The following is a 23370-nucleotide window of genomic DNA, read 5'->3' as shown; positions in this document are numbered from 1 at the left end:
TCTGGGTCAGCCTGTGGCCCCCTGAAAACTTCTGAAGTTCACCTTCTGCCTTTTGTCTGAAGAAACTCAATGGCTCCCTATCTTGTAGGGAAGGCGACAAATCTGTGGCTCTTGCCTCCCTACTCCCTTCTTAGTGCCCTGAATTCCATCCTGTCCTTGGGCATTCTTTGCTTCTGTGCCACCTCATCTGCTTCTGCTGCCTGGAAAGCATCTTCCTACATGTGCCAATCCTACTTCCTCATATTATGATGCCATTTGAACCTCAAAAGATCTCTGAATCTGTGCTCCTTAAAATACTGACTTAAAAGATTTACTGAGCTCTGAGAAGCCCTGGGACACTGGGTCCTGAGCCAGTATTTCTTAAATTTGTTTGATGACAAAGCTTGTACCTCTTCACATCTATTATCACATTACAGATTATTCTGGAAATACTCTACAGAGAATTAGCAGTAAAGTAACCTTTAAGGATTTTTATTGATAAAGACAGTGAGGCCCAGGGATGACAGAGTCTTTTACTCTGGTTTTCTCTTTGTTGTTCTAGGCTGATGTACAAATGCTATCCAGCAAGGCCTTTAGGACTTCCACATGGATTTTCAGAACCCTGGGTACCCTCGCCTGCAGATTACTCACTGGTCTTTCCTAATATCTGAACTTTACCCCACTTCTCTTTTCTGAAGTGATTCTTTCCCAGTATTTTTTTGGCTTGGCTTTTTCTGCCACATAGTTCACAAGTAAGTAACAGAAGACTCCAGTTAAATTTTTTCAGAGGCCTCCTCAAATAATGAAAATGTATGACATAAGTTTTATACAGCACATTCATGTCAAAATCATAATTTGTAAAGTGGAGGCTGTGGTGGCCACACTTTAAAGATTTATTTATTATTAAATAAGGACTGAGTAGAGGGCACCTTGGCCAGTAATGTGTACATAAATTTTGGTTTTAATCTTGGCTTTGATTGTTTTTGAAGAATGCAAATTAATGACTTCATGTAACTATGTATAAAATAAATATTTTATAATTAAAAAATAAAATAGTAAAAAAGTTCATGCTTGGGCCTTGCTGACTGCCTTCTCTCTGCCCAGAGGGCACATTACAGCTGCCCCGCCTGGAGGAGAGAGCTGGGCTGAGCTGCTGGAACCTGCTTGGGACTTGCTGACCATGTTCTCTTTGCCCAGAGAGCATGCTGCAGCTGCCCCGCCTGGAGGAGGGAGCTGGGCCAAGCTGCGGGAAACTGCTCTGGCCTTGTCTGTGACGTCTCTCAGCCTGGAGAGCACCAGCACTACTGCCACCACCTGGAGGAGAGAGCAGCCCTGCGGAGGAGGTTTGAGGCCTACCTAGGCCATAGGAGTGATTTTCTATCAGCCCAAGGAGCTTTGCCACCCAAGGAGGTGGATGGTTACACAACATCCAATCCCCAGGAGAGTATGAGATCCTTGCTGTAGGTGTTTGGGGGGCCCGCTGGGCTTGCGGCCACACTAGATTGGGCTTAGCGAGATTTGGGCCTGCCTGGTGGCCTTCTTTCCATCCTGGGAGCTTTGCTGCCAGAGGGGGGATCTGTGCGGATTGAAGAGGCTTTAGGCCTACCCGAGATGAGCAACCTTCTTTTAATCTGAGGGCCTTGCTGCCCAAGGAGGGAGCTACACTACCAGAGGAGTCCCAGGAGCCCAGGACATAGGAGACAATTTCTGACACGCCCAGGGGAAGCTTTGGAACAACATTTGAAACACGGAAATATAGGAAAATGACAAAACAAAAGACCAAAATGCAATTGCAAACATCCAGCCCATCCCAAGAAAGCCTAGGAGCCGTGTACATAGAAGAAAATACATGCCATATGCCTGTAATACCTGAAATAATAGTAACTGAAATAAAGAAGCAACTCCAGGAAGCTTTAAAGGAATTCTAACAAGAAATAATCTTCCAGGTAAAAGAAGAAATGATAAAAGTAATGACAGAGATGCTGAACACATCTGAAGAAGACAAATTTAAAAAATTAGAGGAACAAAACAAAAAGATAGAGTCCCTGGATGAACAATATAAGAAACAAACAGAATACATAAAGCAGATTCAAAGAGATATACAGGAAATAAAAAAATTACATTGAAAATTGTAAAAACCACCTCAACTTTTAATCCATAAAGTGAAGATAGAATTTCAGATCTCAAAGACAAGATTGCAGCTAGTGAACAGGAAAGGAAAGATCTCTTAAAAATAACAAGGAATCAGGAAACAGCAATCCAACAGCTGCAAGATGACTCAAAGAAAAACAACATAAGATTGATAGGGATAAATGAAAAAGAAGGAGACAACACAAATGATATCAAGAGACTATTTATGGAAGTAATAGTTGAAAATTTCCCAAACATGAGAACAGAAACTGACATTAGGATTAGTGAAACATATAGAACTCCAAATAGCCATAATCAAAACAAAACTACACCCAGACATATAATAATCACCATCCCAGAAATCCAACATAAAAATCAGAGAGAAGAGACAGATCACCTATAAAGGAAAACCTATCAGAATCACAGCAGACTTCTCAACACAAACAATGAAGTCAAGAAAAGCATGGAGTGAAGTATTTCAGATCCTAAAGGAAAATGACTTCCAACCTAGACTGATGTACCTAGAAAAACTATCCTTCAAAATGGATGGAGAAATAAGATACTTCCATGACAAAGAACAGCTGAAGAAGTTCGTGATCACGAAGCCAACCCTGCAAAGAATACTGAAAGACACTTTATATGCACATAGGAAAAAAACCAATAAACAAGACAGACAACTAAATAGTATGGAAAGATAAAGATGCAACAGCAAAAAGATAACATGTCAACAATAAACCAATATATAACAGTTACAACCATTAATGTAAATGGTCTCTATTCACTAATTAAAAGAAACAGACTGGCAGAATGGATGAAGAAACAACATCCAACCATATGGTGTCTACAAGAAACCTATATAACCCAAAAGGAAACTCATAGACTGATAGTCAAAGGATGGAAAACAATACTACATACAACAGAAACCCCCCAAAAAGCAGGGGTATCTATTCTGTTTGCAGATAATGTGAACTTCAAACCAAGGATGATCCTAAGAGATAAAGAAAGTCATTACATACTGGTTAGGGGAAAACTTCAAGAGGAAGCGATAACTATCTTAAATATATATGCACCAAATTCCAGAGCACCCAGTTATACAAAGCATGTATTAATAGAATGAAAAATCATATTAACAATAACACAGTTATAACAGGAGACCTTAACACACCATTGACACCAAGGGACAGATCAACAAGACAGAAGATCAGCAAAGAAATAACAGAACTGAATCACACTTGTGAACAAATGGACTTGATAGACATATACAAAGTTTTCCATCCAACAACATCAGAATATATATTGTTCTCAGCGGTATATGGGACATTCTCTAAAATAGACCACATACTAACCCACAGAACATACTAAATAGAGGCAAAAGAGTTGAAATTATCCCATGCATGTTATCAGATCATAGCACCAGAAATTAATAATAAAAGCACTAGAAATTAATAATAAAAGAAACTGCAGAACCCCCACAAACACATGGAAATTGAATAACACCCTCTTGAGCAATCAATGAGTCACAGGGGAAATTAAAAAAGAAGTTAAACAATACCTACAAGCAAATGAAAATAGAAATACAACTTACCAGAATCTGTGGGATGCAATGAAAGCAGTCCTCAGAGGAAAATTTATTGCACCGAGTTCCCACATCAGGAAAACAGAACGAGTACAAATAAATAACCTGATGCTACACCTCAAACATCTAGAAAAAGAAGAGCAAGTGAAGCCCAAAACCAAAAGAAGGGAGGAAATCATAAAAATCAGAGCAGAAATTAATGCAATAGAGACTAAGAAAACAATCCAAAGAATCAATGAATCAAAGAGTTGGTTCTTTGAAAGAATAAAAATGATAAGCCCCTAGCCAACCTAATTTTAAAAAGGAAAGAAAAAGCTCAAATTCATGCAATAAGGAATGAAAAAGGTGAAATCACTTACAGGCCCGTAGAAATACAGAAGATCATCAACACCTATTTCAAAAACTTCTACTCTCATAGGTTTGATAACACAGAAGAAATGGACAAATTCCTAGAAACATATGAAGTACCAAAGCTAGGTCAAGAAGACGTAAAACTGCTGAATAACCCAATTTCTATCAATGAAATTGAAAATGTAATTAAGTCCTTACCTACAAAGAAGAGCCCAGGCCCAGATGGATTCACTGCGGAATTTTACAAGAAATACAAAGAAGACTTAATGCTGACACTCCTCAAACTCTTCAATGAAATCAAAAGGGAAGCAATTCTTCCTAAATCATTGCTGGAAGCATATATAACTCTAGTACCAAAACCTGAGAAAGACCCAACTAAAAAAGAGAACTACAGGCCAATCTCCCTAATGAACACAGATGTAAAAATCCTCAATAAAATATTGGCGAATAGGATGCAGCAAATCATCAAGAAGATTATACACCACGACCAAGTGGGATTCACCCCAGGCATGCAGGGATGGTTCAACATACGTAAGTCAATAAATGTAATCCATCATATCAATAAAGCCAAAAGTAAGAATGACGATCATTTCTTTAGATGCAGAAAAAGATTTTGATAAGGTCCAACATTCATTCATGATTAAGAACCTTACAGAAAATTGGAATAGATGGTCTTTGCCTCAATATGATAAAGGCCATCCACGACAAACCAACAGCCAGCATCATATTAAATGGCCAAAAACTGAAGGCCTTTATCTTAAAATCAGGCACAAGACAAGGATATCCCTTATCTGGGCTCCTATTCAATATAGTACTGGAAATACTAGCCAGAGCAATTAGACAAGAGAGAGAAATAAAAGGGGTAAAAATAGGAAAAGAGGAAGTTAAGTTATCATTATTTGTAAATGACATGATACTCTACATAGAAGACCCCCAAAACTCCATTGAAAGACTCCTAGATATAATAAATAAATTCAGCAATGTAGCTGGATACAAAGCCAATGCTCAAAAATCAATAGCATTTCTATACACTAACAACAAAATTATGGAGAGAGAAATAAGAGAAGCCACACCCTTCACACTAGCATCCAAAAAAAAAAAATAAATAAATACTTAGGAATTAATCTCATGAAAGAAGTAAAAGATCTATACAGGGAAAATTATAATACCCTGAAAAAAGAAATCTCAGAAAATGGAAAGACATCCCTTGTTCGTGGGTAGGGAGAATAAATATTGTGAAAATGGCCATTCTCCCAAAATTGATATATAGATTCAATGCAATCCCAATGAAAATACCATCAACATACCTCAAAGACCTAGAGAAATCACTCCTAAAATTCATCTGGAACCAGAAGAGACCTAGAATAGTGAAGGCAATTCTAAATGGACTTGAAATTATACTACAAAGCTACTGTAATAAAATCAACATGGTTCTGGAATAAAAATAGATCTGAAGATCAGTGGAATAGACTAGAAGATACAACCACAACTACCAACACACTCAACCACTTTATCTTTGATAAAGGGGCCAAACATCTTCACTGGAAAAATGACAGTCTCTTTAATAAATGGTGCTGGAAAAACTGGCTCTCAATATGCCGAAAATTAAAACTAGACCCATGCCTATCATCATATACTAAACTAAAATCTAAATGGATCAGAGATCTGAATATTAAAACGGAAACACTAAATCTGTTGGAAGACAAAGTAGGTAAACACTACTACTCTTGAAGACATAGGGGTAGGTAGAGAATTCATGAATAGGAATCAAACCATATGGGAACTACTTCCCAGAATCAATAACTGGGATCACATCTTATTAAAAAGTTTCTGCATGTCAAAAGAAATCTCCGTCCTGTAGTACTCCCACGATCTTGTTTTGACTGATTAGACTCTGTTCCATTCTATATGATAGTATCAAGTTTGAAGACATAGGCAACTACTTTGAAGACAATAAGATTCACTAAGATACCCATTCTGGTTTGACTATTGTCTTCTTTGGAAGTCCTGTAATGTTTACAATGCCTAAGTTTTATTGGTCTTGTTCTCTACTGTTTTGTCCAACTTTATAATATCTAATAAGATAGACAATTCTTTTTAAGGAAACAAGGGACAACGTTGATAACCATTGTTGATAAACTTGTACTCTGTTCTACACCATGTGCTATGTCTATCCTTGGTATTGACTGACAGCTTTGTTTTGCCATATTTGACTGTATTCTCCCCCCCCCCCAAAGAAAGTAATAAGCACTAAGGAGTAATAAAATCCAAGATGTGTAAATTTTGTTGTAAAAAAGAGAGGGAAAAAAAAAGAGAAAAAGAGCTCTAACGGATATAACAGCAAGTGTGTTTGGGGGTGTTAAATAGCTGACTTTATCAATGTTTTTGGAACATTGAACACAGCTGTTTGCAGTCTCCCTGTTTGAATGTCCACCTTGTGTTCTTTGATACTGTGATTTGAGGAACTATTTTCAAGAAGATAGTGTGTAATCTACTAGCAGGTAATTTCTTACTGTTATGTTTTTTTGTTTTGTTTTGCTTTGTTTTGTTTTGTTTTGTAGTTCTGTATTGCATGTACCCTTACGCTGCTTTGGTTTGTTTTGTGTTTTTCTCTTTTTCCTCTTAAATAAAAAAAAAAAAAAAAGAAATCTCCAATCTCCAGCATAGTGAAAAGAAAACCCACAAACTGGGAAAAACATCCTAGTGAACTGTGCCTCATACAAAGGACTTCTGTCTAAAACATATAAAGAATTAAAAACAATCAGATCTGAGATGAATACACAGTTCTCAGATGAAGAAATACAAATGGCAAATACATGAAAAAATGTTCATCATTGTTAGTCATTAGAGAAATGCAAATTAAAACAACACTGAGATTTCATCTCACTCCAGAAAGAATGTCCAGAATCAAGAAAACTACCAACAATAAATGCTGGAGAGGATGTGGGGAAAAAGGAACTCTACTGCACTGTTGGTGGGAGTGCAGATTGGTGCAACCAGTATGGAGGTCAATCTGGAGATTCCTCAAAAATCTGGGATTGGAGGTCCCATTCGACCCAGCTATTCCACTTCTGGGCATATTCCCAGAAGAACTGAAAGCATCATACCACAGTGATATATGTGCACCCATGTTTATAGCAGCACAGTTTGTAATAGCCAGATCTTGGAAACAACCTAAGTGTCCAGCAACTGAGGAATGGATAAAAAAGATGTGATATTTTTATACAATGGAGTACTACTCAAGTATAAAGAATGATCACATTGAGATATTTACTAATAAATGGGCACAACTTGAGACCATACTCGTAAGTGAAATAAATCAAACTCACATGTATAAATACCGTATAGTCTCTGTAGTGTAAGAAATAGTAAGAGTACATAAAAGTTTAAGGTAATCATGATTCCCCATTACATTGCTTTGAAGCCTTATAATGATTGCAGTTGTAATGTGTTTATCTTGGTTTTTTGATTTTATTATCTGTGATGGTGTGAACATCTACTTTGAGGGAAGCAAGTCATTATAATAGCCAGTACTGATATAAATCATCTTACTCTGAAGTCCTACCATGCTCCTGTTCTTCTGTTTCCATTGGCTCTATCATGTTGTACCTTATTAGATTGTATTATGTGTGAAAGTATAAGCAAATTTCCTATAGAAAATGAGATAATAGAGTAGCCATTGTTTATTTTCTGTTATTTGGTTCTGAAAACCCTGTAATACTCTCATTCTCTTGAATGTTTTAATACTATTTTGTTATGCTTGATACTATTGTATATGAAGTTATACTCAACTATTTCAAAGAAAGAGACACCTTGGTAGTTACAGTTAATTATGGGTTGTCTTCTGGTGAAACACTGTTTTGCTTACATTGTTCTGTTCTGATTTGCTCTGTTTTGTCTTAATCTCTTTAAAAAAAGTTCAAAAATTTCTCATATATTCATTTATCTTTTATAAAAGAATTTTTTATTTTAAAGAGAATAAAACAAAGCAAAGCAAAGCAAAACAAAACAATAAAGCAATCACAGCAAAATAATACAAATAGCAAAGGATTTCAGAACAAGACAACAGGAAATCAACAGTGGCTACCATAATGTCTCTTGTTTTCTTGGAAATAGTTGTCCATACCTTCACACACAATAAGTTAATACAAAACAAAGTAGTATAAAAGCAATTAAAACAAAAGAATGAGAGTCTTATGGGCCTTCAAAACCAGACAATAGGAAATCAACAATGGCTACCATAATGTGTCTTCAAAATAGCTGTCCATACCTTCATACATATTGAAATCAAATAATTGAAAACAGACTAAAACCAATCAAAACCAAGAATAAAGGCATTACTGGACTTCAAAACAAAATGCTAGGAAATCAGCAATGGCTACCATGATGTCTTGTTTTCCTCAATGGAGCTGTTCATGCCATCACACATAATAAAATCAATTTTTGTAAACTCATTAGATGAAGTTAGGTATATATAAGTCTATACATGTACGTCTATCCCTTCTGTGTTAGAGAGAAAAACAAAACAAAGTACTGCAGAGTCAGTGAGATGCCTCTTGATGTGACTTTATCATCTGAAGTTGTGTGCAGGTGCTGGGTGCCCTGCTCGGGAAGGGCTGTGCTTCCAGTGAGCTGTGTCAGAGGCTGCACACCATGGTGGGGGGACTTCACCAGAGTCTTCCAGCCTGTGTCACCTGAGCATATTCCAACATTAGTAACCACTTATTGACTCTCCAGATACCAACTACTTGCCCAACGATCCAGTTCCATTCTGACACCACCCATCTGGACTTAGAATCAGGACATGAGTTCCATGAGTTGTCCTTACTTTTAGATGCTGATCCAAGTCCCCAGCCACCCACACTTCTGAGGGACAGGCTACAGATTAGGGGGTCCCTCTGTTCTCCGCAGGCTTAGTCATTTGCTAGAACAGCTCAGAGACTCTGGAAGATGCTTTACTTACATCTGCTGATTTGTCACAAAGGGCACAGCTCAGAAACTCTTAAGTGGGGCAGACACACAGGGCAAGTGTGGGAGGCTGGCCCAGTACTATTGTGCCTCTTTGGTGCGTGTGTGTCACCTTCTTGGATCTTGTGCTCACCAACCTGCAAACACAGTGAATCATGGTGTCCAAAACTTTTCACAGAACTGAATTTCCAGTTCTCCGCACTGCTTTCCCATGTCTTGGTGAGTGGGGCTAGAAGCTTTCCTCCTTGGGTCACTTAGACTTCTGGTAATCAAATCCATCCAGAGGCTATCTGCCTGAGGTTCCACCCCAAAGCACCTCATCAGCATAAACTCAGGTGTAATCAACAGGAACTCACTAGGAGTATTAAAAGACGTCCCCATCATTAGGGAAGCACAAAACGTTTTAGAAGTTTTGTTCTAGGAACCAGGGACAAGGATCAAAGATATTTGTTATTATACTTCAGTCAGTAAACAAATATACAAATAAACAAGCAAATAACGTTATGACCAGCAGGGATAGGGAGACAGCATACCAACAAAATATGTAGTGTTACCGTAATATATTATGTAAAATAGTTAGTTTTCAGTAAAAAACTATGAGCCCTGCAAAGAAACAGGAAAATGTAATGGATACACTGGATAAACCTCAGGTAGTAGGCACTGCCTTTGAGAGGAGTCAGATGTTGGGTTTCATGGAGTTACTATATGCAGTCAGAGAATGTAGGGAAACAATGGCTAAGGACTTAAAGGAGGATACAATGACAATGTCTCATCCAACAAAGAACATCAGAAAATTATCAGTATCAGTTATCAAATGCAAGTTCTGGAGTTGAAAAGTGCCAAAATGAAAAATTCACCAAAGGGATAGAACAGTAGATATAGTCTCATGAAGAAGGAAAGCTGCACACCTGAAGATAAACTGATAGAAATTATGCAATCTGAAGAACAGAGAGAAAAAAGAACAATTTAATAGAATCTCAGAGATAGATATGCAATCATTAAATGCACCAACATACACATAGAGGAAGTCTCCCAAAGACAGGAGCAAGAGAAACAGGCAGAAAAAATTATTCAAAAAGGTAATGTTTGGAAACTCCTAACATTTGTTTGAGAGAACATTAGTCTGCATATCCAGGAAGCTCAACATACCCCAAGTAGGATAAAGCAAAGGCATATTATAGTCAGTGTTGAAAGGCAAAGAAATACACTAAAAGCAGCAAGAACACACACATACACACACACACACACATACACACGCACACGCATGCACACACGCATGCCCCATCAACTAACTTTCCATCACAATGAGGGGGCTTCCAGTGTTCTAAAAAAACTCAGGAGATGGCAGATATTCTAGGCAAGAGCACTTGTGTGTTGGATTTCCTAATTTGACCTTTGCTCACCTTTACCTACCTCCTATCTCAATGCAGATTCATAAATATGCACTACATGTCATGAATACAATTAAGATTAGAGTGACTTCTGGGACAAGCATGCATGTTGGAAGCCCTTAAGATGACTCAGCACCTTGTCAATCATTCCGGTCAATCACATCTAGAGATTCAGTGTGGAGGCACCAAAGTGGAGAGGATAGGCCTTTAAAGTGGGAAATCCTGCTGTATCTGTCCTTTTTGGTTGTTGTTGCAACATGTCTGTGATTTTGATATAAGGGAATGAAACTCCCAACTTACTGTGTCTGGTATGAGTTCATGTTCTCTAAAATTGAAGAATGAATTTTTGGAACAACAGAGGCTAAGAGTAGAGTATATTTATTAAGAGAAAGAAAGCTTCTGTGTGAAGAGAGACAGAAGGGGTCCCAAGCGGGTTGCTTAGGACTTTGTCTTTTCCAGGGACTTTTATAGAGTGAAATCATGGGGCAAGATGGGGAAAATTGGGAACTCACAAGGCAGATGAGCATAAGGTGGGGCAGAACTATGGTCAGCCAATAAGATTAGGAGTTCAGGTAAAATTGATTAAATTGGGGACAAATGGGGAAGCGAGTCACATAGAAAACGGGCATTCTTAAGGAGCAGTGACTCTTCCCTAGGGGGATGGGATGGTGACTCTAGGCTGGTATCTCTTTTGTACTGGCTCCTTTGGGGACCTAGCCCTGTCTCACTGCCTACATTATTTCTAACTAACTCAGCTGCCTGCAACAATTGACCTGTGTGCAAGTGTTTCTGTCTCCCTATCATATTTCTCTGTGCCCTGTCTTACACTGGTATGGATTTGCCCTGAGCACAACTTTCTACGATGCTTAATAAATACAGTTGCTTGCTACTTGGTAGCTGGTATACACTTCTCAATTCTTTCCTTGTAGGTACATAAAACATGGACCATTATTGGCCCATCCACTGCAACACTAGTATTCTTGACTTATCATTGAAAGTATTTCAGGCAATAATTTGTATCCACAGGAGAAAACAAACAGCATCAGAAAAGATAATTATGGATGTAATTATAAAGAGTGTAATTACAGATTCCTTCTTCTGAATGATTTGAAAGCATTTGCATAAAACAACTTATATATAATTGTATTGTTGTGCCTGTAATATACTTGTTAGTAATAGCACAAAGGAGGTAGGTGGGAGGCAAGCTGGACTGGCATAAGGACTTAGCAAATGACTGAATCATTGAGTCCCTATTAAATAATATGGGGGCTAGTGTGGCCTTGTCTTCTGCCCAATATTATGGCCATCATGACTGGAGCAACTTCCCTCCAGCCTGGCTCTTGTGTCATCTCATTTCTGTGTTTAAGTGTGCCAGACATGGACTGGAACTTCTGAACCTCAGCCCAATAAGCCTTTCCTCTTTGAAGTTGTAGGTGTGGGGTAATGTGTCCCAGTGCTGGGAAGGTGACTATGACAGTGCTGTTAGGTGATTTCATCGTTGTGCGGCATCCTAGAGAACTGGGCATTAAACTGGGTTCTGAGAAGCTTCTCTGTGTCCGCTCTCGGGGTTCCTCACCGCCTTCAATTTCCCTGCCTTGTTCTTTAACCTCCTTTGTCCCTTGCTCCTGCCCTTTGGACTGGAGCTATGGTAGAACGTGACATATCGTATCTGGCTAGTGTGGAGAAGCATCACTGATTCTCCAGTTTTGTAGCCCTTACTATTTTTAGTTTTGTTTACAGCTCAATTACTTGATGTTGCCTCTCACTGGCAGCATTAGCTGTGGGATTGGTAGACTCAGGGGTCACCATGAACAAAACAGCAGGAGGTTAAACCAAGCATGAGAGAAAACACTGCAATTAGCAGAGGCCATGAACATCAGATCCGTGAGGCTGCTGTCAGCACCGCACACGGACTGTTTTACAGGATCTTATGTTTAATTGGATACAAGGAGTTCACTCTAAGGCAATGACAAGAGCATGGTAAACACACAGCCCAGCAAACAGTCATCTGTGGTCGTATCAAGAATCATGCATTGTGCATAAATACCCAAGCTACTTTTATTGACTTACAGTGTGCTAGGCTTGTTTGCACCAACATCACACACACATTATTGTGTTGCACCATGGTGTCACAACTGCTGTTCATCACTAGGTAGTAGCACACTAACAGCTCCATGATGATCTTGTGGGGACCAGTGTCATAGTGTTGTTGGAAACACCATTACTCAGTGCTTGGATCCTTTTAGCCAATGGAGCTTGCACAAGCTGGCAGCTTTTAGGAATGTCAGTTTCTGTATGTACCAGATGCAGTTAGTGGAAGGGTAGCTGACCTAGCTTCTCTGTCCTACACATTCTTTTGAAGTATCCTTTGAAAAAATTTAAAAATTGTATTAGTCCGCGTTTGTGATATATAATGGTCACATTCACCACGTGGGGGACTGGTACACGTGCCTAACACATCTTCATTCTTTTTATTCCCCTATGCAATTTCTTGGTCTCCTGCCTATTGCAAAAGATCTATTTCTCTGTTTCCTATTATCTGTCTTATACTTTGCTCCTTACAGTTTGGGTTTCTCATGTAAGAGAATCATGCAGTGTTTCAGCTTGTGTTTTTGCTGTCCCTTGCTTATTTGAAGCATCCCTGAATGGAGTGGTGCAGGGACAGAGCTGGAGGCTTTGTGAGGAATGTGCCCAAGGCTGTTTCTCAGACTCTTCAAAGCCAAGCTCCAGAGCACCCCACTGCCCAAAGCTCACCCCCACCCCACTTCTCTTTGCAGGATCCCCTAAGGCAGAAGCAATCGGCCAAGGCCTCCATTACCGAGTTCTTCAGTCTTCCTGTGGTTTGTTTTCATGAGCTGCGTGACAGGAAGTCTCCTGGGTCTTCCCTTTTCATCTGGTCTCAGGATAAAGCTGCTCTCAGGTGAGTTACTATGAGCATTTCACCAGCATCTACTTCCAGCTAGAGCAGCAACTGTTCAGCCCTGGTACTCATAAAATTGTATGTTATTTTAAAAAAAATGTTGGCTACAGCACATTGCAGCTTTTCAGGAATGCTTCTCATCTCGCTGACGCATTGGAGGAAGTACACACTTGCTCCAGAAATATATAAAAAATATACTACCATGACCTATTTCTTTCTTTGGAGACTGTGAAAATTGGAACAGCTCCTCGCACCTTCCTTCCACCTTAGTTTGGTTCTCAAATGTCTCTATTAGCACACATTGTTTTATAATTAGGAAAACAGCACTTGCTGATAAGGCAAAAAAATTTCAGCAAGCCAGTCAATTGCTCCCGTTTTAAAGCTGCTTGGTGCATAGGACAAGCACAGGGCACCCTGGCGGCACTTTGCCTTTGGATCATAAACAAACAAGAAAATGTTTTTACTTTTACTAGGAAGCATGTAAGACTACTAGGCTTGTCTTGCTGTGCAAGGAGGGCCTCAGAGGCCTATGTTGCCTCCTGAGCAGTCTGTCTCAGGTTGCTCCGACGCCTATTGGCCAAAGATCAGGGACTCCTACCAACCCGTTCCCCGCCGGTCGTCATGGCAACGGGGAACGCTAACGACGGTCCCAGGACAGTGGCTCTGAGGACTGCAGGGGACGATGGCGCAGAACCTGTATAGCTCAGGAGTCCGGATGGGAAATTGGAACGAGGACGCCTACCTGGAGGAGGTCGTGAGTGCGTCGGGTGCTGCAGGTGTCCCCAGACCGTGGTCCTGGCCTTAGGCCCAGCCTCTTTCCCCACATCCGCCTCCCTTGAGCTCTGTAAACTCCTGGCCCAGAGCCCTGCCTAGCAGCCGCCTTCCTGCTCTGGGCTTCATCCCAGTGGTTGAAGACTCTCCAGGCCTAGCCTCTCCCCCACTTCCCCTGCCCCACCTTGAGCTGCAGCTCGTTGGGTCCCAAGGCTGTGAGACAATCAAGACAGGCGCCCTCCTGAGTGACCACAGGTCCTTCGCTGATGTATTTGTGTGTGCATGACCTGGGTGGGGGTGGGGATGGTTAGGGTGGACCTCAGTATCAGTGATCACACTCTGCAGGCCTCAGTACCCATCATCATACATTCAGTATGTTTGATCAGAACATAATTGGGGCCTCACAGAGGAGAGGTGGCTGCCACCTGGTACCACAGGGTTGTCCCCAGCTGGGATAATTACAGGGGATATTGCTTTTTCCTTCTTGTGCCTTTCCCAACTTTCTAAAGATTCTGCAATGATAGAAGCATTAAAATAATGCTAAAGGAAAGCTCCAACTTTCCCTCTATGCACGCGTTTCCCTTCTGTCCTCAAGTTTTGCTTTTTCAATTCAGGAAGCCTCTGACCCCTACAGCTACTAGTACGTTCCCTACTGGGACTGTTGCTGTCTTTGGATTTCATTCTTCTTCTCTAAGCAGGAACGGATGAAGGACTTCTTAGAGAAGAGAGAGCAGGGGAAACTTCTCATTCAGAGAAACAGAAGACTGAAAATGCATCTTTTGAGACCGGTGATTTCCAAAACTCTATTATGTATGAACATATGGGAAGCAGAAAAAAAAAATCCTACTAAATGAGTTACCATTTGGAAAATGGCAACGTTTTTGGAAAAGCTTTTAAAAACTTTTGAAGTCTGCAAGCCACAATGTTACAAATCTTTTAAGACTGAAGAACATAAAGACATCTGCTTTTAATGGTGTTTACTCATATTTTCCGAGTAAAGAACTTAATGAACCAGCACATTAATACTCTTAGTGGGTGCTCCAGACGCTGTCAGTGAATGACTAGTAAATGAATGATGGAGTCAGCCTGTGTGATTTTCACCAGCTTAATTAGGTATTATCTGAGGTTGTTGAGAGTTTGACCTTGGCAAAGTGGAAGGGGCAGGAAGAAAGCTGAAGATTTGGGGGAACCTGTGGCAAACCTTCTGGCCACGGTGCTAGTCTGAGAAGAGTTGGTAGTGGGGATGGGGTTGGCGTTGGTGAAGGGATTATAGGTTTACTTGAAAACTCCCTGTTAAAACTGCAGATGCAGCTTTCCATATCTGAAGATGGATATATTCACTATGGTGACCAAGTGATGCTGGTGAATCCCGACCACTCTGAGGGGGAAGAAGCCAGTGCGTTTCTGGGTGGAGACCTGAGTCTGTGCATGACTCCGGATGAAATCCAAGCCTACCTGAGTGACAAGCTGGAGTTGCCCTGTGGCTTGAGTGCAGCTCACACCCTGGTCCCGGTTGGCAGAAACACATTTGTTGTTCTAAGGTAGAGATGCTTTGACTTCTGGCTTCTTATTATTGCCTCTGTGGGACTTGTGGTTAGGGATGCCCTGGGGTTGAGAGGGTGTGAAGCAAGGTTCTGTGGTCTTGGCTTGCTTGCTTAGCTTGAGAACTGTCATGTATCGGACTCCATTCTGCTTTACTTCAGGCAGCAGGCAAGTTGCGTTCAATTCAAACTGTTTGCTTCATAATTATCTGATCTGCAGAATTGAATGCACGAGCTCTTGTGAGCTAAGTGGGTTTTCCTAATGGTGTCTCAGGATCTCTGCACTTGCTCTGAGCCGTTGTTCTTAAGATTACTACACTATCTTTACAACAAAAAAGGTAGAATTTTCTACTAGGTGGCACTGGATGGGATTTGCTTTTGAAAAATGAATTGTCCACTAAAATGGACTTAGGAGATTTTGATAATCAGCAGTTACCAATTGAAAGTGCTTTCACTTTGTTAACTAATTTATGATATGATGTTTGTATGACAAGAACATAGCTGGTCCTTTAAGCCCTTGATTTAGATTTTTCTTGAGTACACATAGTTTATGTTAAAACTGAGCACAATTTCTGTTTCCTGGATAATCAGGCGGGAAGAGTGTAGCAAAGTCTACAAGCATGTTGTCTTGGATCTCTCTGCAGATGCTAGTGCATGTGACCAGAAATTTTTAGTGTGCACGGGCAAGTTCACTTAACACACGTCAGCCAAAAACTCCCCACGGGTGGGTGCTCTGGGTCTCAGGCAGGACAGGAAAAAGCCAGCCAGATTGTAAGGCCTGAGAGGCCAAGAGAGCTTTTTAGTTTTTAATTCAGGTGTGGTATGTGAATATATCTTATCAAAACAATGGATGTAAACACAGACAGAAGCTGGAGCTGTAGAATGATTCTAACGCTGTGGTTTCATTGGACTTATTCTCCACCCGCAGTATAGGCGGAGATGCCACCGGCCAAGTCCTTAGGTACGGGCAGGACTTTTGCCTTGGGATAACAGCAGGATTTGATAACAAGATGGTAAGTGGTCACTTTGTGTGTCTGCTGTGGGGTATTATGAAGTTCCAGTTTTGTGTGTAAACGCTTCAAGCTCCCCTGCCCAAGGCCAAGATAGAGATCCCATCTTCAATATAGATTTTTTATTTTTTTTAAATATGAATGAGTCACAGACTCTAAATAGGTTTAAAAGTATTGATACATATTCTTTCTGCAATGGATTGCACCAAATTGTATTCCCAGCAATGATAAATAAGAATGATGTGAATTATATTAAATATCATGTTGAAAATCTTTGCTAAGCTGACAAGAGAAAAAAGCTGTATTGATGTGAATTTTCCTCTTTTCTGTTACTTCTCTTCCCTCTTCCTCCTCCCTCCCTCCCTTCTCCTCTTTCCTCTCCTTTTTCCCCTTTCTTTGTAAAGTTTGTAATATTTGCTGCCAGTATTTCCTCCTCTGGGCTTTGACTTTTACATTAGAGTTGTTCCAATATTATATTTTTAAGTAAAATCTATCAATATTTTCTTTTGAAAAATTTTCCATTCTTTTTAAGGTTTAGTTTGTGCTAGCAATCTGATGAAAAGAAAATATTGTATTCTCTTCCACATGTTATGTATTTGCATAATGTTTAAAATTATTTTTTAATCCACTTAGGATTTAACTGATAGAGTTTTATGTGACTATCTGCATTTTCCCAAATGACCAGTCCGATCTGTTGAATAATCGGACCTTTCTCTGCTGCTGCAAATGCTTCCCTTTGCAAATATTAAATTACCACGCGCACAATGTGCTATTTCTGTGCTTCCTATTTTGATCCATTGAACTATAGTTGTCTATTTTTACTCTAGGACTGTAATGTCTTATTATTATAGCTGTATAATATGTTTGAACAGCTTATAATTGTCTTTTATTACATTTCTTTGTCTAAACTATGTTAGGAATTAATCTTGCAGTTAAATGTAATAATTACTTTTTTGAGGCCCTCTATCCTTGTGAAGCAAGGAAATTACTTTGCATTTTGATTGGCACTGTCAAAGGAAGTACATATTTAGTAGGTTAATAATTTTTATTTTTCTCAGTTGCCACACCATCTGTTCTCTTAGTAAAATCTCATCTTTTTCAGTAAGAATTTGTGATTTTCTTCCCATCTCATTAAGGTTATTCCTTGATGTCTTGTGTTTTTGGCCAACACTGTAGGGAGGCCTTTTTGATAGGGTAAATATAGAACATTGGATTGAACGAAGAATAATTTTTCTATATAAGGAAACAGTTCTCACATCACCTTCGATGAAATCACTGTTGTTCATTCTAGCAGCTTTTCAGCTGATCCTTTTCTGTCTCCAGGCAGCCATTTCATCTTCAGATGGTGACTTTCTGTCTTGTCCAACTCTCGTACCTTTAATTTCTGCTTCTTGCTTTTGAGTTAGCAAGGATTTTTGGAACATTCGTAAAAAATCTGGTGGTACTATCTTCTAGCTTGGTTCTCATTTTATACTTTTTTTTGATATGGTTCCCACTAAATAAATCTGTGGTCTGAGGCTGGTTTCTTCCTGGCCTGGTTTCTCTGTGTCTCTGAATGGTGCCGTGAATTTCCCCACATTCCGGGATACAAGTTTGGTGGACTTGGGCCCCATCCCTGTCCCAGCATGTCCTGCTCTCAGCTGAGTCTTTGCTGTCTCTCCCCAGGCCCCTCACCTGCCTCCTCCCTCCCATGCAGGCCCCTGCTCTGGCCCTGTTAGTCTCCCTGATAGATGCCAGCCTGATCTTTAAAAGCTCAGGCCTGGTTGCCTCTGTTCTCGCTGAAAAGCCACCTGTGGTTCCCCATTGCCCACTGGCATTCTGGGTGCCCACCATGATGTGTAAATCCTTCTGTAAGATGTCCTTATGCTGTGTCCATGTCACAGCCCTCCCTGGTACCCTGTACCCCTGTCCTCTCACCGCGTCACCACTCTGTTGTTCTGCCCTTACTTCAGGGCTTTCCAGTGTGTTAGCATCAAGTTATGCAGATCAAATGCCCGAGATAATCAACTTATACAGAGGAGAGGTGAGTTTTGGCTCAGTGTTGGCTCCACAGTTTTGGGGATTGATGTTGGCCCCCGCCTTGGGCCTGTGGTAAGACAGCTCAGCATGGAAGGAGTTTGTGTGGAGCAAAGCTGGGAGCAGAGAGAATCAGGAAGTGGCGGGGGCCCAACCATGCCCTCTCGGGAGAGCCCCCGAGGACTTCCCGCCTCTTCCTGCACCATCAGCGTCCTGCCAGGGGTTGCAGCTTGCTTTGCCTTCCCAGCGGTGCCCCACACTGCTGTGCCAGTAGAGAGTGACTAGAAATCTATCACTCGTGACAGAAGCTGCTGTCACATTCAGGGCAAAGCAAACTGGGAAAGAGCAGCAAGGGGCAAGCTTGGGGGCTTTGGTGAGGGTGGGGAGGCCTTTCTGCAGCAGCTGACATAAGACTCCCAGCTGAGCTCCTTGGAGGAGTGCGATGTAGGATACTGGGGTGAAGGCCACTTTCAGTTCGTGGTCAAGTTCCCTGCCACATTATTTAGAATAAATGAAACAGTGACTGTGTCCTCAGCCCCCCAGGAAGAGGAGGGAGGAGGCAGTGGGAGCGGGAAGAGAGGGACACTGAGTGTGGTGTCCAGAAGCAGGGCCAGCAATGTGAGGAGTGTGTGTGTGTGTGTGTGATGCCTCCCCATCCCAAGCTGGCATTTCTGGTGAAAAACTACCATTTCTCATGAAATCCCTATGAGCAGGGACCTCCCAGCCCACTGGTGCTATTATCTCAACTTTGCGAATCACTGTGACCCGCTTGCCTGCTTGTGTCCTCTCCAGCTGTACTTATCCAGTGACCACAAGACCCTCCTGAGGTCAGCCAAGAAGTCCTGGCTCCAGGAGGTGCACCTGACGGACGAGGTCTCACACCTGGCCAGATGGCAGGCCACCTTCCTTGACCCCCAGCTGCGTTTGGAGCACGAGGGGTTCCCTGTCCGGGTGAGCGCGTTGTGCACGGGACAGGACACAGGGTCCACGCTACAGGAATGAACGCCCCTCACTCTGTCTGGAACCAGAGGCTTCCTATAGCTCACGCCATGACCTCACTCTCCTTTCTTTGATGTGAAACTCACCGGAGAAGCAGTGGTTTGTGCTGTGCATCTCTAATTGGTGTCCCCACCTTGGCCCTGGGGCACAGCTTCTCAGGAAGCCAGGCCCTGTCCCTAACGGGCCTGGTGTGTGACCACAAAGCCAGTGCCACTGTCACCCTGTGGCCTCTGAACTGTCTTCTTTGGGTTAGGGCTAGTTTGCTCTTTCTCTTTGCCACAGTATTTAACTCCAACCAGTCAGGATTTTAAAGTTATGCTTGTTTTATCTGATTACAAGCTACAATGCATGTTTGCTTATAAAGTAAAAAAACACACACAAAATCAAAATTATCAGTAACGGTTGCTCTTTCCAGAGGCAGCTGCTGCTGTTCACCCTTTCTTTTTCTATACACATGTACATGTGTGGATTTTGAAGGTTTTTTACAGAGCAAGATATCATGAATACATATTTTTCAACTTGCACCCTTGACCATGCCTCATTGTCAAAGATCTCCATTATGACTTTGAATTATCACTCAGATGTCTATCACAATGTGCTTAATCAGATTTGTTATGAGTTACCTTCCAAGTTATTCCATATATATTAAATTGAAATTAATATATAGTATATTTCTGTATCTTTTACTTATAGGAAATTGGGGGTCTTAGCTCAGAATGCTAATAGTGCACTTTTTTTAACCTGTCAAGGCAAATGAAAAACTTCTCCTCTATCACTGTCACACGAATCGAGGCCTGGCAGTCCACCGGCAGCTTTTCTTAAGGTAAAGATACTGAAGTATACAGCAAAAGCAAGGGCTGGGGCTGTGGTGTGGCTGCCTGTTGAACAATGGTTCGGGCTTGCAATGTGCTGCTCAGACTTATGACTTGTCTTTATTTTTTTAAAAGAAAGTTCTGTGCATCTTGTTTATAGATTCTCAGAGTTTTTCTTTGTACAGTGTACCTTGTTTATACAGCACTGCAATTTTTGCTGATTGTACTGTACAATATGATGCTGTAGTGTTATGCTCTGTTATATATTACAATGCTGTGGATAAGAGCACTGTAAAAACAGAAGCAGTCCTCAGGCTGGAGTTTCCTTTGACCAGTTTTTTGTTCTGCATATTTAATGTGCAATCTGTACAATTCTGCCTTTAGTGACCAGTTCATTTAAGACCTAGTCTTAGGATTGAAGCTGGGCTGTTGCACACGCAGAGTCTGTTCCAACACAGATGTTCAGTTTAAAGACGTGGGAAAACAGTATCTTCTGGTTCTAACGCTCTGCACCTAACCCTAGCTGCACACAGGGAACCCTTCCTGCAAATGTGTCATGTGTTAGAGACCCCAGTCCTTAGCACAGCCTGCTGCAGAGGGTGCTTTGAGATGGAAGGAAGGAAAGGTGTGGGCTGCTGTGACTCGGTTTCTCAACTTGTTCCTGCCTGCAGGACCTATTTTGGGAAGGAAGCTGAGGTTGCTGCTCACACACATCTGGATTCACACAGAGCTGAGAAGCCAAAGAACTACTGGATGTTGGTCACTGGGAACCCCAGAAATGCCTCATCCACCATGCCTGCCCTGCAGAGACAGCCAGTGGAGGACACTGGAACCGTGGAGCCAGATGTGACATGCCAGGCACACGTGTGATGTCCTGAGCTCAGCTCTATCAGATACAGCTTTACAGAACATTGCTAGTTCCCGTCATCCCTCGACTGTTCTAAGTGGAGAGCTCTCTGAACCTGATATTGACATTAAAACCAAGGCTGGATTAAGATCAGTGAGTTCATGATGGGGGTCACAGGAACACAGCTCTGGGGAACCAGTAGCCTTAGAAATGGTAAATGGGGGCTCTTTGGTGATAACTAAATTCTGAAGAACTCAGCAGCCCCTGCTTGAAGTCTGACCACAGCAGGTCCAATCAGGACAGTTACTTCCAAGAGCTGTCTGTAAGAAAGCTTTCCCTTTCACTTTACAGGGTGGGTAGCTGTGGGCTGAGGCCTTGCCTTGAAATGAAAACTTCCCTCCCTGGAAAACATCTTATTTTTGTTTCCACCTCTGGCTTAGTTTCTCTAAGGGTAACCTCTTATTTAGTAACAAGCTTCAGACTGCAGAGGACCTTCATTTCCAACTTCATGTTTGGCACATTCACTGTGCCACTGCATGATTGGAAAGCTCCCTGCACAGTACACACAGATCACTCTTATTTCTCTGTGCCTCTGACTCGTGAAGTGTTGTAATAAAGTGGTAGGCTGGGTCACTAGTAAACAGAGGCCGGAAGGAGGGCATGATGATACACCTGTGGTTACATACATGCAGCTTGGCCTCTGGGCACAGTGACTCCTTTTAGGGATGCAGACAGTGCCATGAGTTGCTTCAGGGCTTGGGGGCGGAGGTCCCATTAGTAGCTGGAATTCTGGCTTCATGTCTGTGTACAGACTGTGGCCAGCCTGTGTCTTCAGAGGGCTCCATGTGTAGCCTTAAGGCCCCCCAGCATTGGGGGTATTGGAGAAGCTGCAGTTTCTCGGGGGTGGAGAGAGGGCTTTTGCCAATGGGTCTTAATCCGCTTACCTTTGGGCCACCTGAAGAATGCGAACCCTGGTGCCCAGGCTGTTCAGACCCACAGCTCTAAGGTGGAGCCTTTACAAAGAATACGAACTCTTGGGCTTGGACTTATCTCTGGAGATTCCTGGTAATTTATTTGGAGTAGAGCCCAGGGATCAGTATTTTTAAAATCTTGCTAATTTGATGTGCAGCCTGGGATGTGGCCTTTACTGGGAACAGCATGAGACTTGCTGGTTATCTCTGTGAGGCAAGACCAGGCCAGAGAGGACAAGGCTGGATGCCATGGCATGCCAGGGAAGACATTCTTTACCAGTAGAAGCGCTGTGCCTGACCTGGGTCACCTCTGCTGGGAGCTGCTCCAGGATGGAGGAGGATGTCCAATCACAGGCCTCCTGTGAACAACTGTGCCCTGGTTTCTGGACTGCAGAACAGAGGATGGATTAGCACCACCACCTGGAATCAGTGCCACTGACTACTGGCACACTTTTCCTCAAGGGCAAGAGCCTGGTGACTGCCAACTGACTGACAGTAAAAGCAAAGCACAAGACTTTAAGGTATACACACTGAATTCACAGAGATTAAAACCCGGGAGAGAAAACCCTATGCCTCTCAGGAGAGAGAACACGCAGCCAGCAGCTGTAGCACAATCTCTGCCAAGGGAGGGAGCCTGTCACAGGGATTACAGAGAAATCTGCACATTAGCTCCACATCCTCGGGTCTGGGGGCACCTCACAGGGTAGTAAAGGGCGTTCACTACTCAGCTCTTTGACTCTCTGCTCTCTGGGGTTATGTGGGGCCTTTTTCATTGCCCCTTACCCCCCCAGGCCCGTTCCTTGAGAAATATCTATTAAGGGGCTGAACAAACCAACAAGTGAGTAGTTTTCTACAGAAGGCAGCTCCATGAAGTGAAGGAGCTGCTTGGGTCACACAGCTCAGAGTAGCAGAACTAATGGGCCAAGCCCTCCAAACGAAGGGCTCCTGGCCTCAGAACCCTTAGTTTGGGGCCTGTTCTTTGCTGTGCAGACTTCCCTGGGCTGTAGAAGATGCTGGCAGCACCCCTGGCCTCTACCCTCTAAACACTCTACTGTGCCAACCACAGCTGCCTATAGACATTGCTGGGT

The 23370-nt window shown here is 42.0% G+C and overlaps 1 protein-coding gene across 2 annotated transcripts; it reads left to right on the top strand.

Moving 5' to 3' along the window:
- Positions 1-13792: 13792 nt before the first annotated feature.
- Positions 13793-21459, top strand: Cfap161 (cilia and flagella associated protein 161). Of its 2 annotated transcripts, none has more exons than XM_013158506.3 (7): positions 13793-14069; positions 14785-14874; positions 15392-15627; positions 16556-16640; positions 19446-19604; positions 20402-20475; positions 21136-21459. In XM_013158506.3, exons 1-7 carry the CDS (start codon positions 13998-14000, stop codon positions 21332-21334), a joined length of 915 nt encoding a protein of 304 aa, XP_013013960.2. In that variant the 5' UTR covers positions 13793-13997; the 3' UTR covers positions 21335-21459. The 2 variants fall into 2 exon arrangements, with proteins under 2 accessions (XP_013013960.2, XP_003475513.2); XM_003475465.4 differs by having other exon boundaries at positions 13799-14066.
- The last annotated feature ends 1911 nt before the right edge of the window (positions 21460-23370 follow it).

The sequence above is a fragment of the Cavia porcellus genome, unplaced genomic scaffold (assembly GCF_034190915.1).
Source record: "Cavia porcellus strain 051 isolate PalLab524CR breed Dunkin Hartley unplaced genomic scaffold, mCavPor4.1 scaffold_6, whole genome shotgun sequence".
In the NCBI taxonomy this organism is placed as follows: domain Eukaryota; kingdom Metazoa; phylum Chordata; class Mammalia; order Rodentia; family Caviidae; genus Cavia; species Cavia porcellus.
The sequence above is the reverse complement of the archived record's forward strand: the minus strand, read 5'-3'. Positions and strand labels throughout refer to the sequence as shown.